At 31.8% G+C, this 22,297-nt stretch overlaps 1 protein-coding gene and 1 long non-coding RNA gene across 2 annotated transcripts in view; one reads left to right on the forward strand and one right to left on the reverse strand.

The window, feature by feature from the left end:
- Positions 1-208: 208 nt before the first annotated feature.
- LOC111894119 (pentatricopeptide repeat-containing protein At4g38150) lies at positions 209-1,775 on the forward strand. Its single transcript, XM_023890202.2, has one exon. The coding sequence runs from the start codon at positions 321-323 to the stop codon at positions 1,551-1,553; it is 1,233 nt and encodes a 410-aa protein (XP_023745970.1). The 5' UTR covers positions 209-320; the 3' UTR covers positions 1,554-1,775.
- A 3,265-nt stretch (positions 1,776-5,040) lies between these two features.
- The window catches only part of LOC111894172 (uncharacterized), a 31,614-nt gene continuing 14,357 nt past the window's right edge, over positions 5,041-22,297 (reverse strand). Inside the window, exons 3-5 of the long non-coding RNA XR_006184186.2 lie at positions 5,605-6,010; positions 5,305-5,520; positions 5,041-5,211 (exon numbers count right to left, since the gene is read on the reverse strand). This is a non-coding gene — a long non-coding RNA (uncharacterized LOC111894172). The remainder of the gene's footprint in view (positions 5,212-5,304; positions 5,521-5,604; positions 6,011-22,297) is intronic.

Here is a 22,297-nt window from a genome sequence, read left to right on the forward strand (position 1 = left end):
GTATTATATTAGTTTTATTCATAAAAACTCTCTAATTATTGAAACAGTTGATTGTGTTGATAAGGGTAACAAAGTAAAAATAGGGACAGACGGTATAACAAAGTAAAATGTCGGATCAAAGATGCATATTATTTCAAATCACAGGGACCATTCATGTAATTTAGTCTAAAATTAATATTCAAATAAATATTGTATTTTTGTATTTTTTTTTTCAAATATTGGATTTTTATTTTTTATTTTTTTTATTCTAGCGAGGGACTACCACGTTGTCTTCCGTCAGGCTCACTTGAGAAGGGGTTAGGGTTTATGCGAGCTGCAAAATGGAGACGATAAAGAAAGGGTTTAGGATTTCAAAATTAATTTCTTTCAGCATCTCGGATTATTCTCATCATCACCAATCTCATTTTCGAACTCATCGTAGTGTAGATTCGCCATTGTTAAGTAGATTTTTCTCCTCGTCGTCATACAATAACAGGTCTAACGATGGTTACAGTGGTGGTCGATCACCACCACCAAGACGACGCTCCGGCGATGGATTCAGCACATCAGATCGAACTCCTTCTTCGTCACGGCTTTCTGGATTCAACCACGGTAACGATGACCGAGACGCCGGCGATAATAGGGATCGAAGACACACAGGAGGAAGAAGGGATATCGACAGCAACAGAAGACCTAAGTACGATGATGATAGTAGGTATAGACCGAGTAACAGAGCATCATCGGAAGTTAACAGAACCGATAGTCGGAAATCTGAAACAAACAGCTCTTATGTCCCATTTGATGATGATGACGAACAGAAGCCCCAATTTTCTCATACTCCACGAGTTAAAGATCCTAAGATTCAGGACGTTGATGGATTCCTCGATAGATTCAAGCTTGGATTAGATGAAGAAAAAGGTAATCCCATTTCTGACAAATCAGATACCAGCAATACTGCCGGAGAGGGAGAAGTAGTGACCGGGGAGCCTCAACCACCGCCACCACCACCACCAGAAGACGCTGATGAGCTATTTAGGAAAATGAAAGAAACAGGGCTGATCCCAAATGCAGTAGCGATGCTCCATGGTTTGTGTAGCGATGGATTGGTTCAAGAAGCAATGAAGCTGTTTGGTGTAATGCGTGAAAGAGGATCCATCCCCGAGGTGGTGATATACACAGCAGTGGTTGAAGGGTTTTGCAAGTCTCAGAAGCCAGATGAAGCTATCAGGATCTTCAGGAAAATGCAGAACAATGGTATTGTACCCAATGCATTTAGTTATGGTGTTCTTGTTCAGGGTTTGGTTAAAGGGAAGAGATTAGATGAAGCTCTTGAATATTGTTTGGAGATGGTGGAAGCTGGTCATTCACCAAATCTGGCTACTTTTACAGGTTTGGTGAATGGGTTTTGTAGAGAAAGAGATTTGGAAGCTGCTGAAATGATGATTAAGAGTTTGAAAGAGAAAGGGTTTGGATTTGATGAAAAAGGTGTTACAGATTTCATGGAGAAGAAAGGTCCATTTTCGCCTTTGGTTTGGGAGGCAATCTTTGGGAAGAAACGTTCACAAATGTTTTGATCATTTTCTATGTTTGAAAACTTCAGTTTTTCTAGAAAGAGGTTGGTGGTTTCTTGTTATTTATGGTGGATAAATAGTTGAAATTGAAACAGAACTTTGATTACAATACATGATATTAGCCTGAGATCTGGTGTTTTTCTGGAAGTTGTTTTGTATGAACTTGTATTATGCAATTAGTCAATGCATAAATTATAAACTCAAGATTTAAACTTGCACTTTAAATGAGTTTTTAAGTTTTGTAAGTATTCCAACATTTCATATTGAATTTGATTTACCAAGTATTCCAACAGAATATGAAGATGCCTTTGTGGGAAGGTTTTGTGGTTGATAGTTGTTGATTAAGCATTGATCTGAGTGAGGCAGCATGTGTTATGTTTAGGACCGAACCAGAAGCTTCTAATTATGGTATCAAATGGTTTGAATCTGATTTTTTTCTAATTGTGGTATCAAATAGTTTGAATTCTAATTATGATGTCAAATTGTTTGAATTTGACTCTTTTCTAATTGTGGTATCAAATAGTTTGAATCTAACAATGAGTCCCAACCTCTTACCAATCAAGGAAGAGGCATACCAAACAACCTTATGTAAATAAAAGTGTGTTAGCATACAAATAGAAACATTGTGTTACTATTGATGGAGACATTTGTCTTGTTTGAGTAAAACTTATTGTTTTGGTTTTTATGTTCTACGATTTCTAAAAATATGAAATCTTAATACAAAGTAACTTGTGTGCATCTGTCCCAAAAATTATTGTCACTTTACAGACAAAAACACACAAACAGATTAAGAAAACATTAATTACCATTAACATTATTAAATGAAATGATAGTTTTACCTTTTTGTTGCATTTAATTTCATGGTAGGTTAATTAATAATAAAGTGTAGTTTAGTAAAATGATATTTACTTTTAGAAGTAGGTTATTACTTTGGGACAAACCAAAAATGAAACATTGACTATTAATATGGGGCGGAGAGAGTATTTGATTTAATAAAAACAAATGTCAATTAACATTTTTTTTCTTGTAAATCATTTACAAATTATGTTGGTATTCTGAGGCCAGAGTCAGACATAGCAGGTGTCCCGAGGTAGCACGTGCAATCCTTCGATTTCGTCCTAGAGGTGTAAAATTCTATAAATGTTTCACAAATCTCTTCTATTTCTTTTTATCAAAATTATTTTACAAATACATGTCATAATAAGTTAAGAAAGGGAGACAAACACAAAAACCTAAGGGGCGGAGGCGTCCATAGCAGGTGTCTCAAAGTTGCATGTGCAACCCTTCGATTTTGTCCTAGAAGTGTAAAATTCTATAAATCTTTCACAAATCTATTGGAAATCCATCAAAAAATCTGACAAACATAAATTTGTCGGTAAAAACCTTTTAGTGACGAAAACTACCTTAGGGAATAAGTTTTTTTTTTTTTTTTTTTTTTTTTTTTTAATTCTAGTAGTGTAACTCCTAAATAGTTTGTGTAACCCCTAATTTTTCTTTCTGTGTCTTCCACCGGGTGTTGTAATGGTTATTATGTTCTTTTCTATATAGCGAAAACCAGAGCAGGTTTTAAAAAGGATCTAAGAATGTCTAGGGTTATGCCAAGTGAGTTTCTTAATGCCTTTTTCTTCTTCTTATGAGAAATATTTCACAAATATTTTTCTTCATAACGCCTTTTAAAAAGGATCTAAGAATGTCTAGGGTTATGCCAAGAGGGTTCTTAATGCCTTTTTTTTCTTCTTATCGGAATTATTTCACAAATGTCTGCCATAGTAAGTTAAAAAAGGGAGACAAACACACTTGGAGAGGGCATTACAACAAAGAGTTGTACGTTGCATACGGGAAGAATGAATTAATCGCTCCTTAAAAGAAATCTATTAATTCAAGTCTTGGATGATGCAACTGTGTCAAGGAAAACAATAAAAGAAGTGTCTAACGCCTTCATGCATGTTACACTTGGTTTGGGGATATAACTCAATGGGATTTAAGGAATAATATAAAAAGATAGAGGCAAAAATATTATTGTTTAATAAAAATCAATAAAGTAAATAAATAAAAATGAAGTAGAAGAACTTATATTCTAAATAAACAAATTCAAACTTGAAAACGATCTTTATGATTCTCAAAGGATGAGAGGCAAGGAGATTGAACGAGAAAGATAACTTGTTAAATTAAATATTTATTCCATAATGTAAAACACTATTGTTTTTTCATAAACCGAAATAAAGGATTTTATATATATATATATATATATATATATATATATATATATATATATATATATATATATATATATATACACACACACACACACACACACACACCTACCTACCTTGGTCTTCCTTGGTTCATTTCAGGAAGTTCAGATGTATGAGTTGCTATGATTGACACTTATATGAGTTGCTCTATCATGTCCTTTTGAATTAAAGGCTACAAATTGTAAGAATTTACTAGGGTTTATGATGGAGATCTGGATACCAACTTAGATCGTGAGAGCACTTTTCGAACTAATATTTCTACCCTATGCCTATATTGCAAGACATTCAGCCTAGGATAATCCAAGTGGACACTTACGATTCTAGGCACAGAAATCGTAAGCCAATTTTCTAGAGAGATTCTGTGAGAGTTTGATGAAAATGAGAGCTAAAATTCGTAACCATCTTCTGAGACTGAAGAGTTGTTTATATATTAAACAAGATTAGGGTTTTATTAGGGTTAGGCCGTCATTAGTTGTATTGGAAGCAAATTAGGATAATCTGAATTTAATGAGGATTTAGGGTTACCAAAACTAATGAGTTTCTTTAGTTTTACCATAATCACCCTCAAGAAATTGAATTTTCCACTATGTTCCCATATGTAAATTTCGGTGAGGTTTTGGGGTGTTGCCCCAAACCCCGCGGGGGCACTGCCCCTCGACCCCACCCGCTGACTTGGAGCCAGGGGCTCTGCCCCTTGGACCCCGCTAGGGTCGCTGCCCTTAGACCCGGCCAAAGGGGCGCTGCCCCTTTGGAAACCCCGGACCCAAGGGCGCTGCCCCCGGACCCCGACTAGTCGTCGAATAGGCTTCTAATTCGATCTTATACATGTGTGTACTCTGCACCATCCCGTACATATATTAGAGTACAAATTAAGAAGCCCCTTAGCTCACATGTTAGTTTCAGTTACATAAAATGATATGGTGACACTAAAATCACCAACACAAATTGACCGATCGAGCAACCAACAATGTTCCAACAACTTATTAAAAGGAGGTAATCATTTTGGGTCTTGAAAAATGCTTTCATATTGGTCTGGTAGATGTTTGATGTCTTGATGAGTATAGATGTTTGATGGCTTTATGAAATCGGAAAATGCATCAACACAACTATGAATGGGTTTAAATTAATCAGTCGCATCATTGGGATCATTTCGGAGAAGTTGTTTGGTTTAACATTGTTTGGAGGGTTAAAAACCTGTTAAAGTGGAATGTCTTTTTGAGATAATGTACAAATACTGATGTTATTGTTTGCTTATATATAGAGTTGATATTCAGAAGATAGTTTTGACTAGTACACATGCTCATTTTATGTATTTGTATTTGCTTGCTCCATGTTAGCCCTTTAATATATAAAATCTTTGGATGTTTTCTAAATTTTGTGGGTCCTCATTTTTGCTTGGACAGGCCCTGGTCATAACAAATCCAAACATGTTTCAAAATTCTACATACCACAAACCATTTATAATCATATAACATTAAAATTAAAAACATCTATCTTACCTTAGATGGATGTTTGTAGTTTTAACCATAAATAAAACACAAATCCACCAAAAGGGTATTATTCATTCATTGCTTAATTTGCTTCTGCTTAGAAAGACTGAAACAAAAACCATCTTGAAAAGTAACTCCACCATAAGGCCCCACTACTTCCTTTTCTAACAAACATGTTCCTTCAAATGCTACGATTGATGTCAATTTTTGTCTATACTCCCTCCGCTGTAGACATATATAATATATAATATAAGTTATCTGTAACATTATAATAAGAATTAAGAAACTACTTAATAAAAAAAATAATACCAGAGCTTGGGTTACTTTTTCAAAACCAAATTTCCGAATCCACATGGACTCAACATCCTCAGCAGCTGGAATCACCATCTTCTTAACCTTGAGATATGCAAGTAGCTTCTCAAAGCAGTTGAAGAAAAGTTGGAAGTAGCCATGAATTCAATCAATGTATTCATACAATTTTTTTTATATATAAATAAATAAAATAGACATATGATGTTGATAATGTGTAAAAAAGCACGTTTACCTTTCTTTGGTTGGTTTCACTAGTAGCAATTGTAACACATCAACAATCGATCATATTAAATTGAGTGAAAAAAATAGGAAGCTTTAATAAATAACTAAATTCAAATTCACACACCATCAGATCAATCTTCTTATCTTCCCTCAAATAGCCAATATGATATTCCCTCTCACACTGCAAGGAATGGGGGATAAATCTAACAATCAGAAATGAAAACAACATAACTTATTTTTTTAAAATGACCATTTTAACCTTGGACAAAACCTAAAACAAACCATATATCACACTACCACAGGGACCAAATTTGTGATTTTCTCTTCATACTTAGTTAAGCTTTATAACATTTTATATCATACACATGCTCTTTTAATTTTATAATATTCTTAGTTTGTAGTTTTAACCTCAAATTTATAACTTATTTGAGTCCAAAATAGGATAGAAGCGATGAGACATATTCTATTACAATTAACATTAAAAAATTTACAATAAAGATTATTTGTAAGAGTGTAATACACATGTAATCCAGAGGGAGTCATGATGAGCAATCTTAAGTGGTAGCATCTTGAAACTAATGTAAAGAATACTTGGAAATTAGGCCTTCTAATTTCCATTATGATGAAAAGCAACAATGAAGATATAGAAAATAAGACAATGTCAAATTAATACCCTAAGTGTAGCAACTAGTCATGTGCATATGAGTGAGAGAAAATGAGAGAGAGTGCCACACATGACTTAAAATTATTATGACTTTTCTCAAAGAACCATAATTGAGAAAAACATTGTAGTCTAGTAACGGATTTTGGTATAAAGGGCTTTGCCTTTTTAGGGTTGTATTGTAGTATTTGCATTTGCCAAAATTTTCCACTGGGTAAAAGGTGTAATGTATATCTTGTTCATGTAGGTTGATACCAATGTACTCAACATTTATTTCAATCTATAGCTTATTTGTTATTTTAGGTTAATACTAAGAAACTTATCATGAAATCATTATAATTTATATTCTTTACCTTTATCTCTTTATCAAGGACCTAGCTTTAAATTTTTATTCTAACTAAAACAAAGAGGTGGTAAGACTAATACTTTGACCATATAAAAACACATAACATAAATCACCAAAATATAATATCAAGACACTTAAATGATGATAAATATAACCTTATTGACACAAATGCAAGACCAACAGTCCTCTCACTTTGCATTCAAAAGTTTCTCACTTGCATTGTATCATAATACCATTGACCAACAAAACAAACTGCAAAATTTACAGCAACAATCAAGTCAAGAGGATTATATTAGTATTTAAAGGTTATATGATTTATTTATGAACTGAAACATAAAATATTAGAGACTAACCTAGAACCTTTGATCTCCATATTGAAGTATACTTCATATTCAAGGCTAAAGTTTTGCATAATGAAGTGGTCATTAGAAAAAAAAAACATATAAAGTGGCCTAAATGACAAAAAAGTTCACTAATGAACAAAACTTTCTTTAAGGCTTTTAACATGGAAATCGGTCCTATATTGCTACACTTTATTATAAACACTTGACTTGAGATAGATAATATTCGTCTTTACTATGACAACTTTATGGCATGACCAAATTTGGTTCCAAATTTCTCAAAAAACCTTAAAGATTTCAAAGTTCTTTATCCCCTAATAATCCCTACAGACTTCAATGTTTCAAATCTCTCAAAACACCCTGCAGAGTTCAAAGTTCCAAATCCCCCCAAAAGCCTAAAAGTTTAAAAGCTTCAAATTACCCAAAACACCTTGCTGAATTCAAATTCACATATCCACCAAAAGACCATGTAGATTTCAAAGTTAAAATTCCCCAAACACCATGCAAAGTTTAAAGTTCCAAATTCCGCTAAATACTTGCATGTTTCAAACTTCCAAGTTCCCCAAAATTTCTTTGCTAAATTCAAAATTCCAAATTCCCCAAAATACCCTGTAGAGTTTAAAGTTCTGAATCCTCTATTTAGCCTCGTAGAGTCCAAAGATCCAAACTCCCCAAAAGCCATGTAGATATCAACTACAAAAGTTAAAATGGGAAGACATAGAAAGGTTGGTAGTATATATACTTTTATTAAACTACATGATTATAGTAAAAGCTACATATCTCAAAAATGCGCTTTAAAGTTATAATATCTTTTGGACAATCATCCAGGTAATGAAGCTCTACTTCTGGAATCACACCAACCAAAAGTACAACTCAGTGATCCTCACAGATCAAGAAAAACATAAAGCTAAAATTTAAGTTGATTTTTAATTCTAATTGCGTACCTCTTAAATCACACGATTAAAATTAAAGATCAACTTGAATTTTAGTTTTGGGTTTTTCTTGATCTGTAAGGATCATTGAGTTGCACTTGTGCTTGGTGTAATTCCAGAAGAAGACCTTGATAACCTGAATCGATTTCCTAAAGGAGATTATCAGTTTAAGAGCATTTTTGACATATTTAGCCTTTATTATAATCATATAGTTTAATGAAAGAACATATACTACCAACATTTCTATATCGTCTATTTTAACTTGTGTAGTTGATGTTTGTATGGATTTTTGAGGAGTTTGGATCTTTGGAATCCGCAAGACTAAATGGAGGATTCGGAACTTTGAACTTTAAAGGGCATTTTAGGGAATTTGGAATTTTGAATTTTGCAAGACATTTTGGGAGACTTGAAAGTTTGAAGCATGCAAGTTTCAGGGGGATTTGGAACTTTAAACTTTGCATGTTGTTTTGGGGATTTTAAACTTTGAAATCTGCATGGCGTTTTGGGGGATATAGGACTTTGAATTCAGCAAGGTGTTTTGGGTAATTTGGAACTTTGAAACTTGCAAGGCATTTGGGGGATTTGGAAATTTGAACTCTGCAGAGTGTTTTAGGAAATTTGAAACATTAAAGTCTGTAGGTATTATCAGGGGATAAAGAACTTTGACATCTATAAGGTTTTTTGATGAATTCAGAAGTGAATTTGGTGGCCTACTAATTCATGCCATAAAGTTGTCACAATACAGACGAATATTATCTATATCAAGTCAAGTGTTTGTGATAAACTGTAGCAATATAGGACTCATTTCGATGTTAAAAGCCTTAAAAAAGTTGTCCATTAGTGAACTTTTGTTTTCATTTAGGCCATTTTATATGTTTTTTGCTAATGAATACTTCATTATGCAAAAGTTTGGCATTTAATATGAAGTGTATTTCAATATGGAGACCGAAGGTTCTAGGTTAGCCTCAGATATTTTATCTTTCACTTCATAAATAAATCATATAACGTGTAAATATTAATGTAATCATCTTGACTTGATTATTGTTGTAAATTTTGCAGTTTATTCTGCTGGTCAAGGGTATTATGATATACAATGCAAGTGAGAAGCTTTTGAATGCAAAGAGAGAGGATTGTTGGTCTTGCAATTGTGTCAATGAGGTTATATTTCTCATGAATTTTAGTATCATAATACCCTTGACTAAAAGAGCAAACTGCAAAATTTACAGCAACAATCAAAGTCAAGAGTATTACATTAATATTTAGAGGCTATATGATTTATTTATCAAGTGAAAGATAAAGTATCAGAAACTAACATAGAACCTTACGTCTCCATATTGATTTATACTTCATATTTAATCTCATAGTTTTGCATAATTAAGTGTTTATTAGCAAAAAAATATAAAGTCACCTAAATGAAAACAAAAGTTCACTAATGGACAAAATTTTCTTTAAGTCATCTAAAATGGAAACCGGTCTGATGTTGCTACACTTTATCATAAACATTTGACTCGAGATAGATAATATTCATCTTTATTATGACAAATTTATGGCATGAATGAGTAGACACCAAATTCAGTTCCAAATTCCTGAATCGATTGCCAAAAGAGAGTATAAGTTTAAGAGCATTTTTGACATGTGTACCCTTTATTATAATCATGGAGTTTAATAAAAGAACATATACTACCAACATTTCTATAGCTTCCTTTTTAACTTGTGTAGTTGTTGATGTTTGTATGGCTTTTTGAGGAGTTTGGATCTTTGGAATCTGCGAATCTAAATGGAGGATTCGGGACTTTGAAATTTGTAAGTCGTTATAGGAAATTTGGAATTTTGAATTTAACAAGACATTTTGGGGAACTTTGAAGTTTGAAGCATGCAGATTTTCAGAGAGATTTGAAACTTTAAACTTTGCATGGTATTTTGGGGAATTTGAACTTTGAAATCTGCATGATGTTTTAGCGGATATGAGACTTTGAATTCTGCAAGGTGTTTTGGGTAATTTGGAACTTTGAAACTTGAAGTGCTTTTCGGGGGATTTGGAAATTTGAACTTTGAAGAGTGTTTTAAGAAATTTGAAACATCAAAGTCTGTAGGTATTATTAGGAGATAAAGAACTTTGAAATGTATAAGGTTTTTTGAGAAATTCGAAACCGAATTTGGTGGCCGACTCATTCATGCCATAAAGTTGTTATAATAAAGACGAATATTATCTATCTCAAATCAAGTGTTTATGATAAAGTATAGCAATATAAGACTCGTTTTAATGATAAAAGTCTTAAAGAAAGTTTTGTCCATTAGTGAACTTTTGTTGTCATTTAGGCCGCTTTATATGTTTTTTTTTGCTAATGAACACTTCATTATGCAAAACTTTAGCCTTGAATATGAAGTATATTTCAATATGAAGACAGAAGGTTCTAGGTTAGTGTCTGATATTTTATCTTTCATTTCATAAATAAATCATACCTGTAAATATGTTTAGTAAAAATGCCGAATAACACCTCAAATTTATAATTTATTTGATTCCAAAATAGGATAGAAGCGATGAGACATATTCTATTACAATTAACATTAAAAAATTTACAATAAAGATTATTTGTAAGAGTGTAATACACATGTAATCCAGAGGGAGTCATGATGAGCAATCTTAAGTGGTAGCATCTTGAAACTAATGTAAAGAATACTTGGAAATTAGGCCTTCTAATTTCCATTATGATGAAAAGCAACAATGAAGATATAGAAAATAAGAAAATGTCAAATTAATACCCTAAGTGTAGCAACTAGTCATGTGCATATGAGTGAGAGGAAATGAGAGAGAGTGCCACACATGACTTAAAATTATTATGACTTTTCTCAAAGAACCATAATTGAGAAAAACATTGTAGTCTAGTAACGGATTTTGGTATAAAGGGCTTTGCCTTTTTAGGGTTGTATTGTAGTATTTGCATTTGCCAAAATTTTCCACTGGGTAAAAGGTGTAATGTATATCTTGTTCATGTAGGTTGATACCAATGTACTCAACATTTATTTCAATCTATAGCTTATTTGTTATTTTAGGTTAATACTAAGAAACTTATCATGAAATCATTATAATTTATATTCTTTACCTTTATCTCTTTATCAAGGACCTAGCTTTAAATTTTTATTCTAACTAAAACAAAGAGGTGGTAAGACTAATACTTTGACCATATAAAAACACATAACATAAATCACCAAAATATAATATCAAGACACTTAAATGATGATAAATATAACCTTATTGACACAAATGCAAGACCAACAGTCCTCTCACTTTGCATTCAAAAGTTTCTCACTTGCATTGTATCATAATACCATTGACCAACAAAACAAACTGCAAAATTTACAGCAACAATCAAGTCAAGAGGATTATATTAGTATTTAAAGGTTATATGATTTATTTATGAACTGAAACATAAAATATCAGAGACTAACCTAGAACCTTTGATCTCCATATTGAAGTATACTTCATATTCAAGGCTAAAGTTTTGCATAATGAAGTGGTCATTAGAAAAAAAAACATATAAAGTGGCCTAAATGACAAAAAAGTTCACTAATGAACAAAACTTTCTTTAAGGCTTTTAACATGGAAATCGGTCCTATATTGCTACACTTTATTATAAACACTTGACTTGAGATAGATAATATTAGTCTTTACTATGACAACTTTATGGCATGACCAAATTTGGTTCCAAATTTCTCAAAAAACCTTAAAGATTTCAAAGTTCTTTATCCCCTAATAATCCCTACAGACTTCAATGTTTCAAATCTCTCAAAACACCCTGCAGAGTTCAAAGTTCCAAATCCCCCCAAAAGCCTAAAAGTTTAAAAGCTTCAAATTACCCAAAACACCTTGCTGAATTCAAATTCACATATCCACCAAAAGACCATGTAGATTTCAAAGTTAAAATTCCCCAAAACACCATGCAAAGTTTAAAGTTCCAAATTCCGCTAAATACTTGCATGTTTCAAACTTCCAAGTTCCTCAAAATTTCTTTGCTAAATTCAAAATTCGAAATTCCCCAAAATACCCTGTAGAGTTTAAAGTTCTGAATCCTCTATTTAGCCTCGTAGAGTCCAAAGATCCAAACTCCTCAAAAGCCATGTAGATATCAACTACAAAAGTTAAAATGGGAAGACATAGAAAGGTTGGTAGTATATATACTTTTATTAAACTACATGATTATAGTAAAAGCTACATATCTCAAAAATGCGCTTTAAAGTTATAATATCTTTTGGACAATCATCCAGGTAATGAAGCTCTACTTCTGGAATCACACCAACCAAAAGTACAACTCAGTGATCCTCACAGATCAAGAAAAACATAAAGCTAAAATTTAAGTTGATCTTTAATTCTAATTGCGTACCTCTTAAATCACACGATTAAAATTAAAGATCAACTTGAATTTTAGTTTTGGGTTTTTCTTGATCTGTAAGGATCATTGAGTTGCACTTGTGCTTGGTGTAATTCCAAAAGAAGACCTTGATAACCTGAATCGATTTCCTAAAGGAGATTATCAGTTTAAGAGCATTTTTGACATATTTAGCCTTTATTATAATCATATAGTTTAATGAAAGAACATATACTACCAACATTTCTATATCGTCTATTTTAACTTGTGTAGTTGATGTTTGTATGGATTTTTGAGGAGTTTGGATCTTTGGAATCCGCAAGACTAAATGGAGGATTCGGAACTATGAACTTTAAAGGGCATTTTAGGGAATTTGGAATTTTGAATTTTGCAAGACATTTTGGGAGACTTGAAAGTTTGAAGCATGCAGGTTTCAGGGGGATTTGGAACTTTAAACTTTGCATGTTGTTTTGGGGATTTTAAACTTTGAAATCTGCATGGCGTTTTGGGGGATATAGGACTTTGAATTCAGCAAGGTGTTTTGGGTAATTTGGAACTTTGAAACTTGCAAGGCATTTGGGGGATTTGGAAATTTGAACTCTGCAGAGTGTTTTAGGAAATTTGAAACATTAAAGTATGTAGGTATTATCAGGGGATAAAGAACTTTGACATCTATAAGGTTTTTTGATGAATTCAGAATTGAATTTGGTGGCCTACTAATTCATGCCATAATGTTGTCACAATACAGACGAATATTATCTATATCAAGTCAAGTGTTTGTGATAAACTGTAGCAATATAGGACTCATTTCGATGTTAAAAGCCTTAAAAAAGTTGTCCATTAGTGAACTTTTGTTTTCATTTAGGCCATTTTATATGTTTTTTGCTAATGAATACTTCATTATGCAAAAGTTTGGCATTTAATATGAAGTGTATTTCAATATGGAGACCGAAGGTTCTAGGTTAGCCTCAGATATTTTATCTTTCACTTCATAAATAAATCATATAACGTGTAAATATTAATGTAATCATCTTGACTTGATTATTGTTGTAAATTTTGCAGTTTATTCTGCTGGTCAAGGGTATTATGATATACAATGCAAGTGAGAAGCTTTTGAATGCAAAGAGAGAGGATTGTTGGTCTTGCAATTGTGTCAATGAGGTTATATTTCTCATGAATTTTAGTATCATAATACCCTTGACTAAAAGAGCAAACTGCAAAATTTACAGCAACAATCAAAGTCAAGAGTATTACATTAATATTTAGAGGCTATATGATTTATTTATCAAGTGAAAGATAAAATATCAGAAACTAACATAGAACCTTACGTCTCCATATTGATTTATACTTCATATTTAATCTCATAGTTTTGCATAATTAAGTGTTTATTAGCAAAAAAATATAAAGTCACCTAAATGAAAACAAAAGTTCACTAATGGACAAAATTTTCTTTAAGTCATCTAAAATGGAAACCGGTCTGATGTTGCTACACTTTATCATAAACATTTGACTCGAGATAGATAATATTCATCTTTATTATGACAAATTTATGGCATGAATGAGTAGACACCAAATTCAGTTCCAAATTCCTGAATCGATTGCCAAAAGAGAGTATAAGTTTAAGAGCATTTTTGACATGTGTACCCTTTATTATAATCATGGAGTTTAATAAAAGAACATATACTACCAACATTTCTATAGCTTCCTTTTTAACTTGTGTAGTTGTTGATGTTTGTATGGCTTTTTGAGGAGTTTGGATCTTTGGAATCTGCGAATCTAAATGGAGGATTCGGGACTTTGAAATTTGTAAGTCGTTATAGGAAATTTGGAATTTTGAATTTAACAAGACATTTTGGGGAACTTTGAAGTTTGAAGCATGCAGATTTTCAGAGAGATTTGAAACTTTAAACTTTGCATGGTATTTTGGGGAATTTGAACTTTGAAATCTGCATGATGTTTTAGCGGATATGAGACTTTGAATTCTGCAAGGTGTTTTGGGTAATTTGGAACTTTGAAACTTGAATTGCTTTTCGGGGGATTTGAAAATTTGAACTTTGAAGAGTGTTTTAAGAAATTTGAAACATCAAAGTCTGTAGGTATTATTAGGAGATAAAGAACTTTGAAATGTATAAGGTTTTTTGAGATCGAAACCGAATTTGGTGGCCGACTCATTCATGCCATAAAGTTGTTATAATAAAGACGAATATTATCTATCTCAAATCAAGTGTTTATGATAAAGTATAGCAATATAAGACTCGTTTCAATGATAAAAGTCTTAAAGAAAGTTTTGTCCATTAGTGAACTTTTGTTGTCATTTAGGCCGCTTTATATGTTTTTTTTTTGCTAATGAACACTTCATTATGCAAAACTTTAGCCTTGAATATGAAGTATATTTCAATATGGAGACAGAAGGTTCTAGGTTAGTGTCTGATATTTTATCTTTGATATTTTATCTTTCATTTCATAAATAAATCATACCTGTAAATATGTTTAGTAAAAATGCCGAATAACACCTCAAATTTATAATTTATTTGATTCCAAAATAGGATAGAAGCGATGAGACATATTCTATTACAATTAACATTAAAAAATTTACAATAAAGATTATTTGTAAGAGTGTAATACACATGTAATCCAGAGGGAGTCATGATGAGCAATCTTAAGAGGTAGCATCTTGAAACTAATGTAAAGAATACTTGGAAATTAGGCCTTCTAATTTCCATTATGATGAAAAGCAACAATGAAGATATAGAAAATAAGAAAATGTCAAATTAATACCCTAAGTGTAGCAACTAGTCATGTGCATATGAGTGAGAGAAAATGAGAGAGAGTGCCACACATGACTTAAAATTATTATGACTTTTCTCAAAGAACCATAATTGAGAATAACATTGTAGTCTAGTAACGGATTTTGGTATAAAGGGCTTTGCCTTTTTAGGGTTGTATTGTAGTATTTGCATTTGCCAAAATTTTCCACTGGGTAAAAGGTGTAATGTATATCTTGTTCATGTAGGTTGATACCAATGTACTCAACATTTATTTCAATCTATAGCTTATTTGTTATTTTAGGTTAATACTAAGAAACTTATCATGAAATCATTATAATTTATATTCTTTACCTTTATCTCTTTATCAAGGACCTAGCTTTAAATTTTTATTCTAACTAAAACAAAGAGGTGGTAAGACTAATACTTTGACCATATAAAAACACATAACATAAATCACCAAAATATAATATCAAGACACTTAAATGATGATAAATATAACCTCATTGACACAAATGCAAGACCAACAGTCCTCTCACTTTGCATTCAAAAGTTTCTCACTTGCATTGTATCATAATACCATTGACCAACAAAACAAACTGCAAAATTTACAGCAACAATCAAGTCAAGAGGATTATATTAGTATTTAAAGGTTATATGATTTATTTATGAACTGAAACATAAAATATCAGAGACTAACCTAGAACCTTTGATCTCCATATTGAAGTATACTTCATATTCAAGGCTAAAGTTTTGCATAATGAAGTGGTCATTAGAAAAAAAAAACATATAAAGTGGCCTAAATGACAAAAAAGTTCACTAATGAACAAAACTTTCTTTAAGGCTTTTAACATGGAAATCGGTCCTATATTGCTACACTTTATTATAAACACTTGACTTGAGATAGATAATATTCGTCTTTACTATGACAACTTTATGGCATGACCAAATTTGGTTCCAAATTTCTCAAAAAACCTTAAAGATCTCAAAGTTCTTTATCTCCTAATAATCCCTACAGACTTCAATGTTTCAAATCTCTCAAAACACCCTGCAGAGTTCAAAGTTCCAAATCCCCCCGAAAGCCTAAAAGTTTAAAAGCTTCAAATTACCCAAAACACCTTGCTGAATTCAAATTCACATATCCCCCAAAAGACCATGTAGATTTCAAAGTTAAAATTCCCCAAAACACCATGCAAAGTTTAAAGTTCCAAATTCCGCTAAATACTTGCATGTTTCAAACTTCCAAGTTCCCCAAAATTTCTTTGCTAAATTCAAAATTCCAAATTCCCCAAAGTACCCTGTAGAGTTTAAAGTTCTGAATCCTGTATTTAGCCTCGTAGAGTCCAAAGATCCAAACTCCCCAAAAATCATGTAGATATCAACTACAAAAGTTAAAATGGGAAGACATAGAAAGGTTGGTAGTATATATACTTTTATTAAACTACATGATTATAGTAAAAGCTACATATCTCAAAAATGCGCTTTAAAGTTATAATATCTTTTGGACAATCATCCAGGTAATGAAGCTCTACTTCTGGAATCACACCAACCAAAAGTACAACTCAGTGATCCTCACAGATCAAGAAAAACACAAAGCTAAAATTTAAGTTGATCTTTAATTCTAATTGTGTACCTCTTAAATCACACGATTGAAATTAAAGATCAACTTGAATTTTAGTTTTGGGTTTTTCTTGATCTGTAAGGATCATTGAGGTGCACTTGTGCTTGGTGTAATTCCAGAAGAAGACCTTGATAACCTGAATCGATTTCCTAAAGGAGATTATCAGTTTAAGAGCATTTTTGACATATTTAGCCTTTATTATAATCATATAGTTTAATGAAAGAACATATACTACCAACATTTCTATATCGTCTATTTTAACTTGTGTAGTTGATGTTTGTATGGCTTTTTGAGGAGTTTGGATCTTTGGAATCCGCAAGACTAAATGGAGGATTCGGAACTTTGAACTTTAAAGGGCATTTTAGGGAATTTGGAATTTTGAATTTTGCAAGACATTTTGGGAGACTTGAAAGTTTGAAGCATGCAGGTTTCAGGGGGATTTGGAACTTTAAACTTTGCATGTTGTTTTGGGGATTTTAAACTTTGAAATCTGCATGGCGTTTTGGGGGATATAGGACTTTGAATTCAGCAAGGTGTTTTGGGTAATTTGGAACTTTGAAACTTGCAAGGCATTTGGGGGATTTGGAAATTTGAACTCTGCAGAGTGATTTAGGAAATTTGAAACATTAAAGTCTGTAGGTATTATCAGGGGATAAAGAACTTTGACATCTATAAGGTTTTTTGATGAATTCAGAAGTGAATTTGGTGGCCTACTAATTCATGCCATAAAGTTGTCACAATACAGACGAATATTATCTATATCAAGTCAAGTGTTTGTGATAAACTGTAGCAATATAGGACTCATTTCGATGTTAAAAGCCTTAAAAAAGTTGTCCATTAGTGAACTTTTGTTTTCATTTAGGCCATTTTATATGTTTTTTGCTAATGAATACTTCATTATGCAAAAGTTTGGCATTTAATATGAAGTGTATTTCAATATGGAGACCGAAGGTTCTAGGTTAGCCTCAGATATTTTATCTTTCACTTCATAAATAAATCATATAACGTGTAAATATTAATGTAATCATCTTGACTTGATTATTGTTGTAAATTTTGCAGTTTATTCTGCTGGTCAAGGGTATTATGATATACAATGCAAGTGAGAAGCTTTTGAATGCAAAGAGAGAGGATTGTTGGTCTTGCAATTGTGTCAATGAGGTTATATTTCTCATGAATTTTAGTATCATAATACCCTTGACTAAAAGAGCAAACTGCAAAATTTACAGCAACAATCAAAGTCAAGAGTATTACATTAATATTTAGAGGCTATATGATTTATTTATCAAGTGAAAGATAAAATATCAGAAACTAACATAGAACCTTACGTCTCCATATTGATTTATACTTCATATTTAATCTCATAGTTTTGCATAATTAAGTGTTTATTAGCAAAAAAATATAAAGTCACCTAAATGAAAACAAAAGTTCACTAATGGACAAAATTTTCTTTAAGTCATCTAAAATGGAAACCGGTCTGATGTTGCTACACTTTATCATAAACATTTGACTCGAGATAGATAATATTCATCTTTATTATGACAAATTTATGGCATGAATGAGTAGACACCAAATTCAGTTCCAAATTCCTGAATCGATTGCCAAAAGAGAGTATAAGTTTAAGAGCATTTTTGACATGTGTACCCTTTATTATAATCATGGAGTTTAATAAAAGAACATATACTACCAACATTTCTATAGCTTCCTTTTTAACTTGTGTAGTTGTTGATGTTTGTATGGCTTTTTGAGGAGTTTGGATCTTTGGAATCTGCGAATCTAAATGGAGGATTCGGGACTTTGAAATTTGTAAGTCGTTATAGGAAATTTGGAATTTTGAATTTAACAAGACATTTTGGGGAACTTTGAAGTTTGAAGCATGCAGATTTTCAGAGAGATTTGAAACTTTAAACTTTGCATGGTATTTTGGGGAATTTGAACTTTGAAATCTGCATGATGTTTTAGCGGATATGAGACTTTGAATTCTGCAAGATGTTTTGGGTAATTTGGAACTTTGAAACTTGAAGTGCTTTTCGGGGGATTTGGAAATTTGAACTTTGAAGAGTGTTTTAAGAAATTTGAAACATCAAAGTCTGTAGGTATTATTAGGAGATAAAGAACTTTGAAATGTATAAGGTTTTTTGAGAAATTCGAAACCGAATTTGGTGGCCGACTCATTCATGCCATAAAGTTGTTATAATAAAGACGAATATTATCTATCTCAAATCAAGTGTTTATGATAAAGTATAGCAATATAAGACTCGTTTCAATGATAAAAGTCTTAAAGAAAGTTTTGTCCATTAGTGAACTTTTGTTGTCATTTAGGCCGCTTTATATGTTTTTTTTTTGCTAATGAACACTTCATTATGCAAAACTTTAGCCTTGAATATGAAGTATATTTCAATATGGAGACAGAAGGTTCTAGGTTAGTGTCTGATATTTTATCTTTCATTTCATAAATAAATCATACCTGTAAATATGTTTAGTAAAAATGCCGAATAACACCTCAAATTTATAATTTATTTGATTCCAAAATAGGATAGAAGCGATGAGACATATTCTATTACAATTAACATTAAAAAATTTACAATAAAGATTATTTGTAAGAGTGTAATACACATGTAATCCAGAGGGAGTCATGATGAGCAATCTTAAGTGGTAGCATCTTGAAACTAATGTAAAGAATACTTGGAAATTAGGCCTTCTAATTTCCATTATGATGAAAAGCAACAATGAAGATATAGAAAATAAGAAAATGTCAAATTAATACCCTAAGTGTAGCAACTAGTCATGTGCATATGAGTGAGAGAAAATGAGAGAGAGTGCCACACATGACTTAAAATTATTATGACTTTTCTCAAAGAACCATAATTGAGAAAAACATTGTAGTCTAGTAACGGATTTTGGTATAAAGGGCTTTGCCTTTTTAGGGTTGTATTGTAGTATTTGCATTTGCCAAAATTTTCCACTGGGTAAAAGGTGTAATGTATATCTTGTTCATGTAGGTTGATACCAATGTACTCAACATTTATTTCAATCTATAGCTTATTTGTTATTTTAGGTTAATACTAAGAAACTTATCATGAAATCATTATAATTTATATTCTTTACCTTTATCTCTTTATCAAGGACCTAGCTTTAAATTTTTATTCTAACTAAAACAAAGAGGTGGTAAGACTAATACTTTGACCATATAAAAACACATAACATAAATCACCAAAATATAATATCAAGACACTTAAATGATGATAAATATAACCTCATTGACACAAATGCAAGACCAACAGTCCTCTCACTTTGCATTCAAAAGTTTCTCACTTGCATTGTATCATAATACCATTGACCAACAAAACAAACTGCAAAATTTACAGCAACAATCAAGTCAAGAGGATTATATTAGTATTTAAAGGTTATATGATTTATTTATGAACTGAAACATAAAATATCAGAGACTAACCTAGAACCTTTGATCTCCATATTGAAGTATACTTCATATTCAAGGCTAAAGTTTTGCATAATGAAGTGGTCATTAGAAAAAAAAAAACATATAAAGTGGCCTAAATGACAAAAAAGTTCACTAATGAACAAAACTTTCTTTAAGGCTTTTAACATGGAAATCGGTCCTATATTGTTACACTTTATTATATACACTTGACTTGAGATAGATAATATTCGTCTTTACTATGACAACTTTATGGCATGACCAAATTTGGTTCCAAATTTCTCAAAAAACCTTAAAGATCTCAAAGTTCTTTATCTCCTAATAATCCCTACAGACTTCAATGTTTCAAATCTCTCAAAACACCCTGCAGAGTTCAAAGTTCCAAATCCCCCCAAAAGCCTAAAAGTTTAAAAGCTTCAAATTACCCAAAACACCTTGCTGAATTCAAATTCACATATCCCCCAAAAGACCATGTAGATTTCAAAGTTAAAATTCCCCAAAACACCATGCAAAGTTTAAAGTTCCAAATTCCGCTAAATACTTGCATGTTTCAAACTTCCAAGTTCCCCAAAATTTCTTTGCTAAATTCAAAATTCCAAATTCCCCAAAGTACCCTGTAGAGTTTAAATTTCGGAATCCTCTATTTAGCCTCGTAGAGTCCAAAGATCCAAACTCCCCAAAAACCATGTAGATATCAACTACAAAAGTTAAAATGGGAAGACATAGAAAGGTTGGTAGTATATATACTTTTATTAAACTACATGATTATAGTAAAAGCTACATATCTCAAAAATGCGCTTTAAAGTTATAATATCTTTTGGACAATCATCCAGGTAATGAAGCTCTACTTCTGGAATCACACCAACCAAAAGTACAACTCAGTGATCCTCACAGATCAAGAAAAACACAAAGCTAAAATTTAAGTTGATCTTTAATTCTAATTGCGTACCTCTTAAATCACACGATTGAAATTAAAGATCAACTTGAATTTTAGTTTTGGGTTTTTCTTGATCTGTAAGGATCATTGAGGTGCACTTGTGCTTGGTGTAATTCCAGAAGAAGACCTTGATAACCTGAATCGATTTCCTAAAGGAGATTATCAGTTTAAGAGCATTTTTGACATATTTAGCCTTTATTATAATCATATAGTTTAATGAAAGAACATATACTACCAACATTTCTATATCGTCTATTTTAACTTGTGTAGTTGATGTTTGTATGGCTTTTTGAGGAGTTTGGATCTTTGGAATCCGCAAGACTAAATGGAGGATTCGGAACTTTGAACTTTAAAGGGCATTTTAGGGAATTTGGAATTTTGAATTTTGCAAGACATTTTGGGAGACTTGAAAGTTTGAAGCATGCAGGTTTCAGGGGGATTTGGAACTTTAAACTTTGCATGTTGTTTTGGGGATTTTAAACTTTGAAATCTGCATGGCGTTTTGGGGGATATAGGACTTTGAATTCAGCAAGGTGTTTTGGGTAATTTGGAACTTTGAAACTTGCAAGGCATTTGGGGGATTTGGAAATTTGAACTCTGCAGAGTGATTTAGGAAATTTGAAACATTAAAGTCTGTAGGTATTATCAGGGGATAAAGAACTTTGACATCTATAAGGTTTTTTGATGAATTCAGAAGTGAATTTGGTGGCCTACTAATTCATGCCATAAAGTTGTCACAATACAGACGAATATTATCTATATCAAGTCAAGTGTTTGTGATAAACTGTAGCAATATAGGACTCATTTCGATGTTAAAAGCCTTAAAAAAGTTGTCCATTAGTGAACTTTTGTTTTCATTTAGGCCATTTTATATGTTTTTTGCTAATGAATACTTCATTATGCAAAAGTTTGGCATTTAATATGAAGTGTATTTCAATATGGAGACCGAAGGTTCTAGGTTAGCCTCAGATATTTTATCTTTCACTTCATAAATAAATCATATAACGTGTAAATATTAATGTAATCATCTTGACTTGATTATTGTTGTAAATTTTGCAGTTT

Source organism: Lactuca sativa, chromosome 6, assembly GCF_002870075.4.
Source record: "Lactuca sativa cultivar Salinas chromosome 6, Lsat_Salinas_v11, whole genome shotgun sequence".
In the NCBI taxonomy this organism is placed as follows: Eukaryota; Viridiplantae; Streptophyta; class Magnoliopsida; order Asterales; family Asteraceae; genus Lactuca; species Lactuca sativa.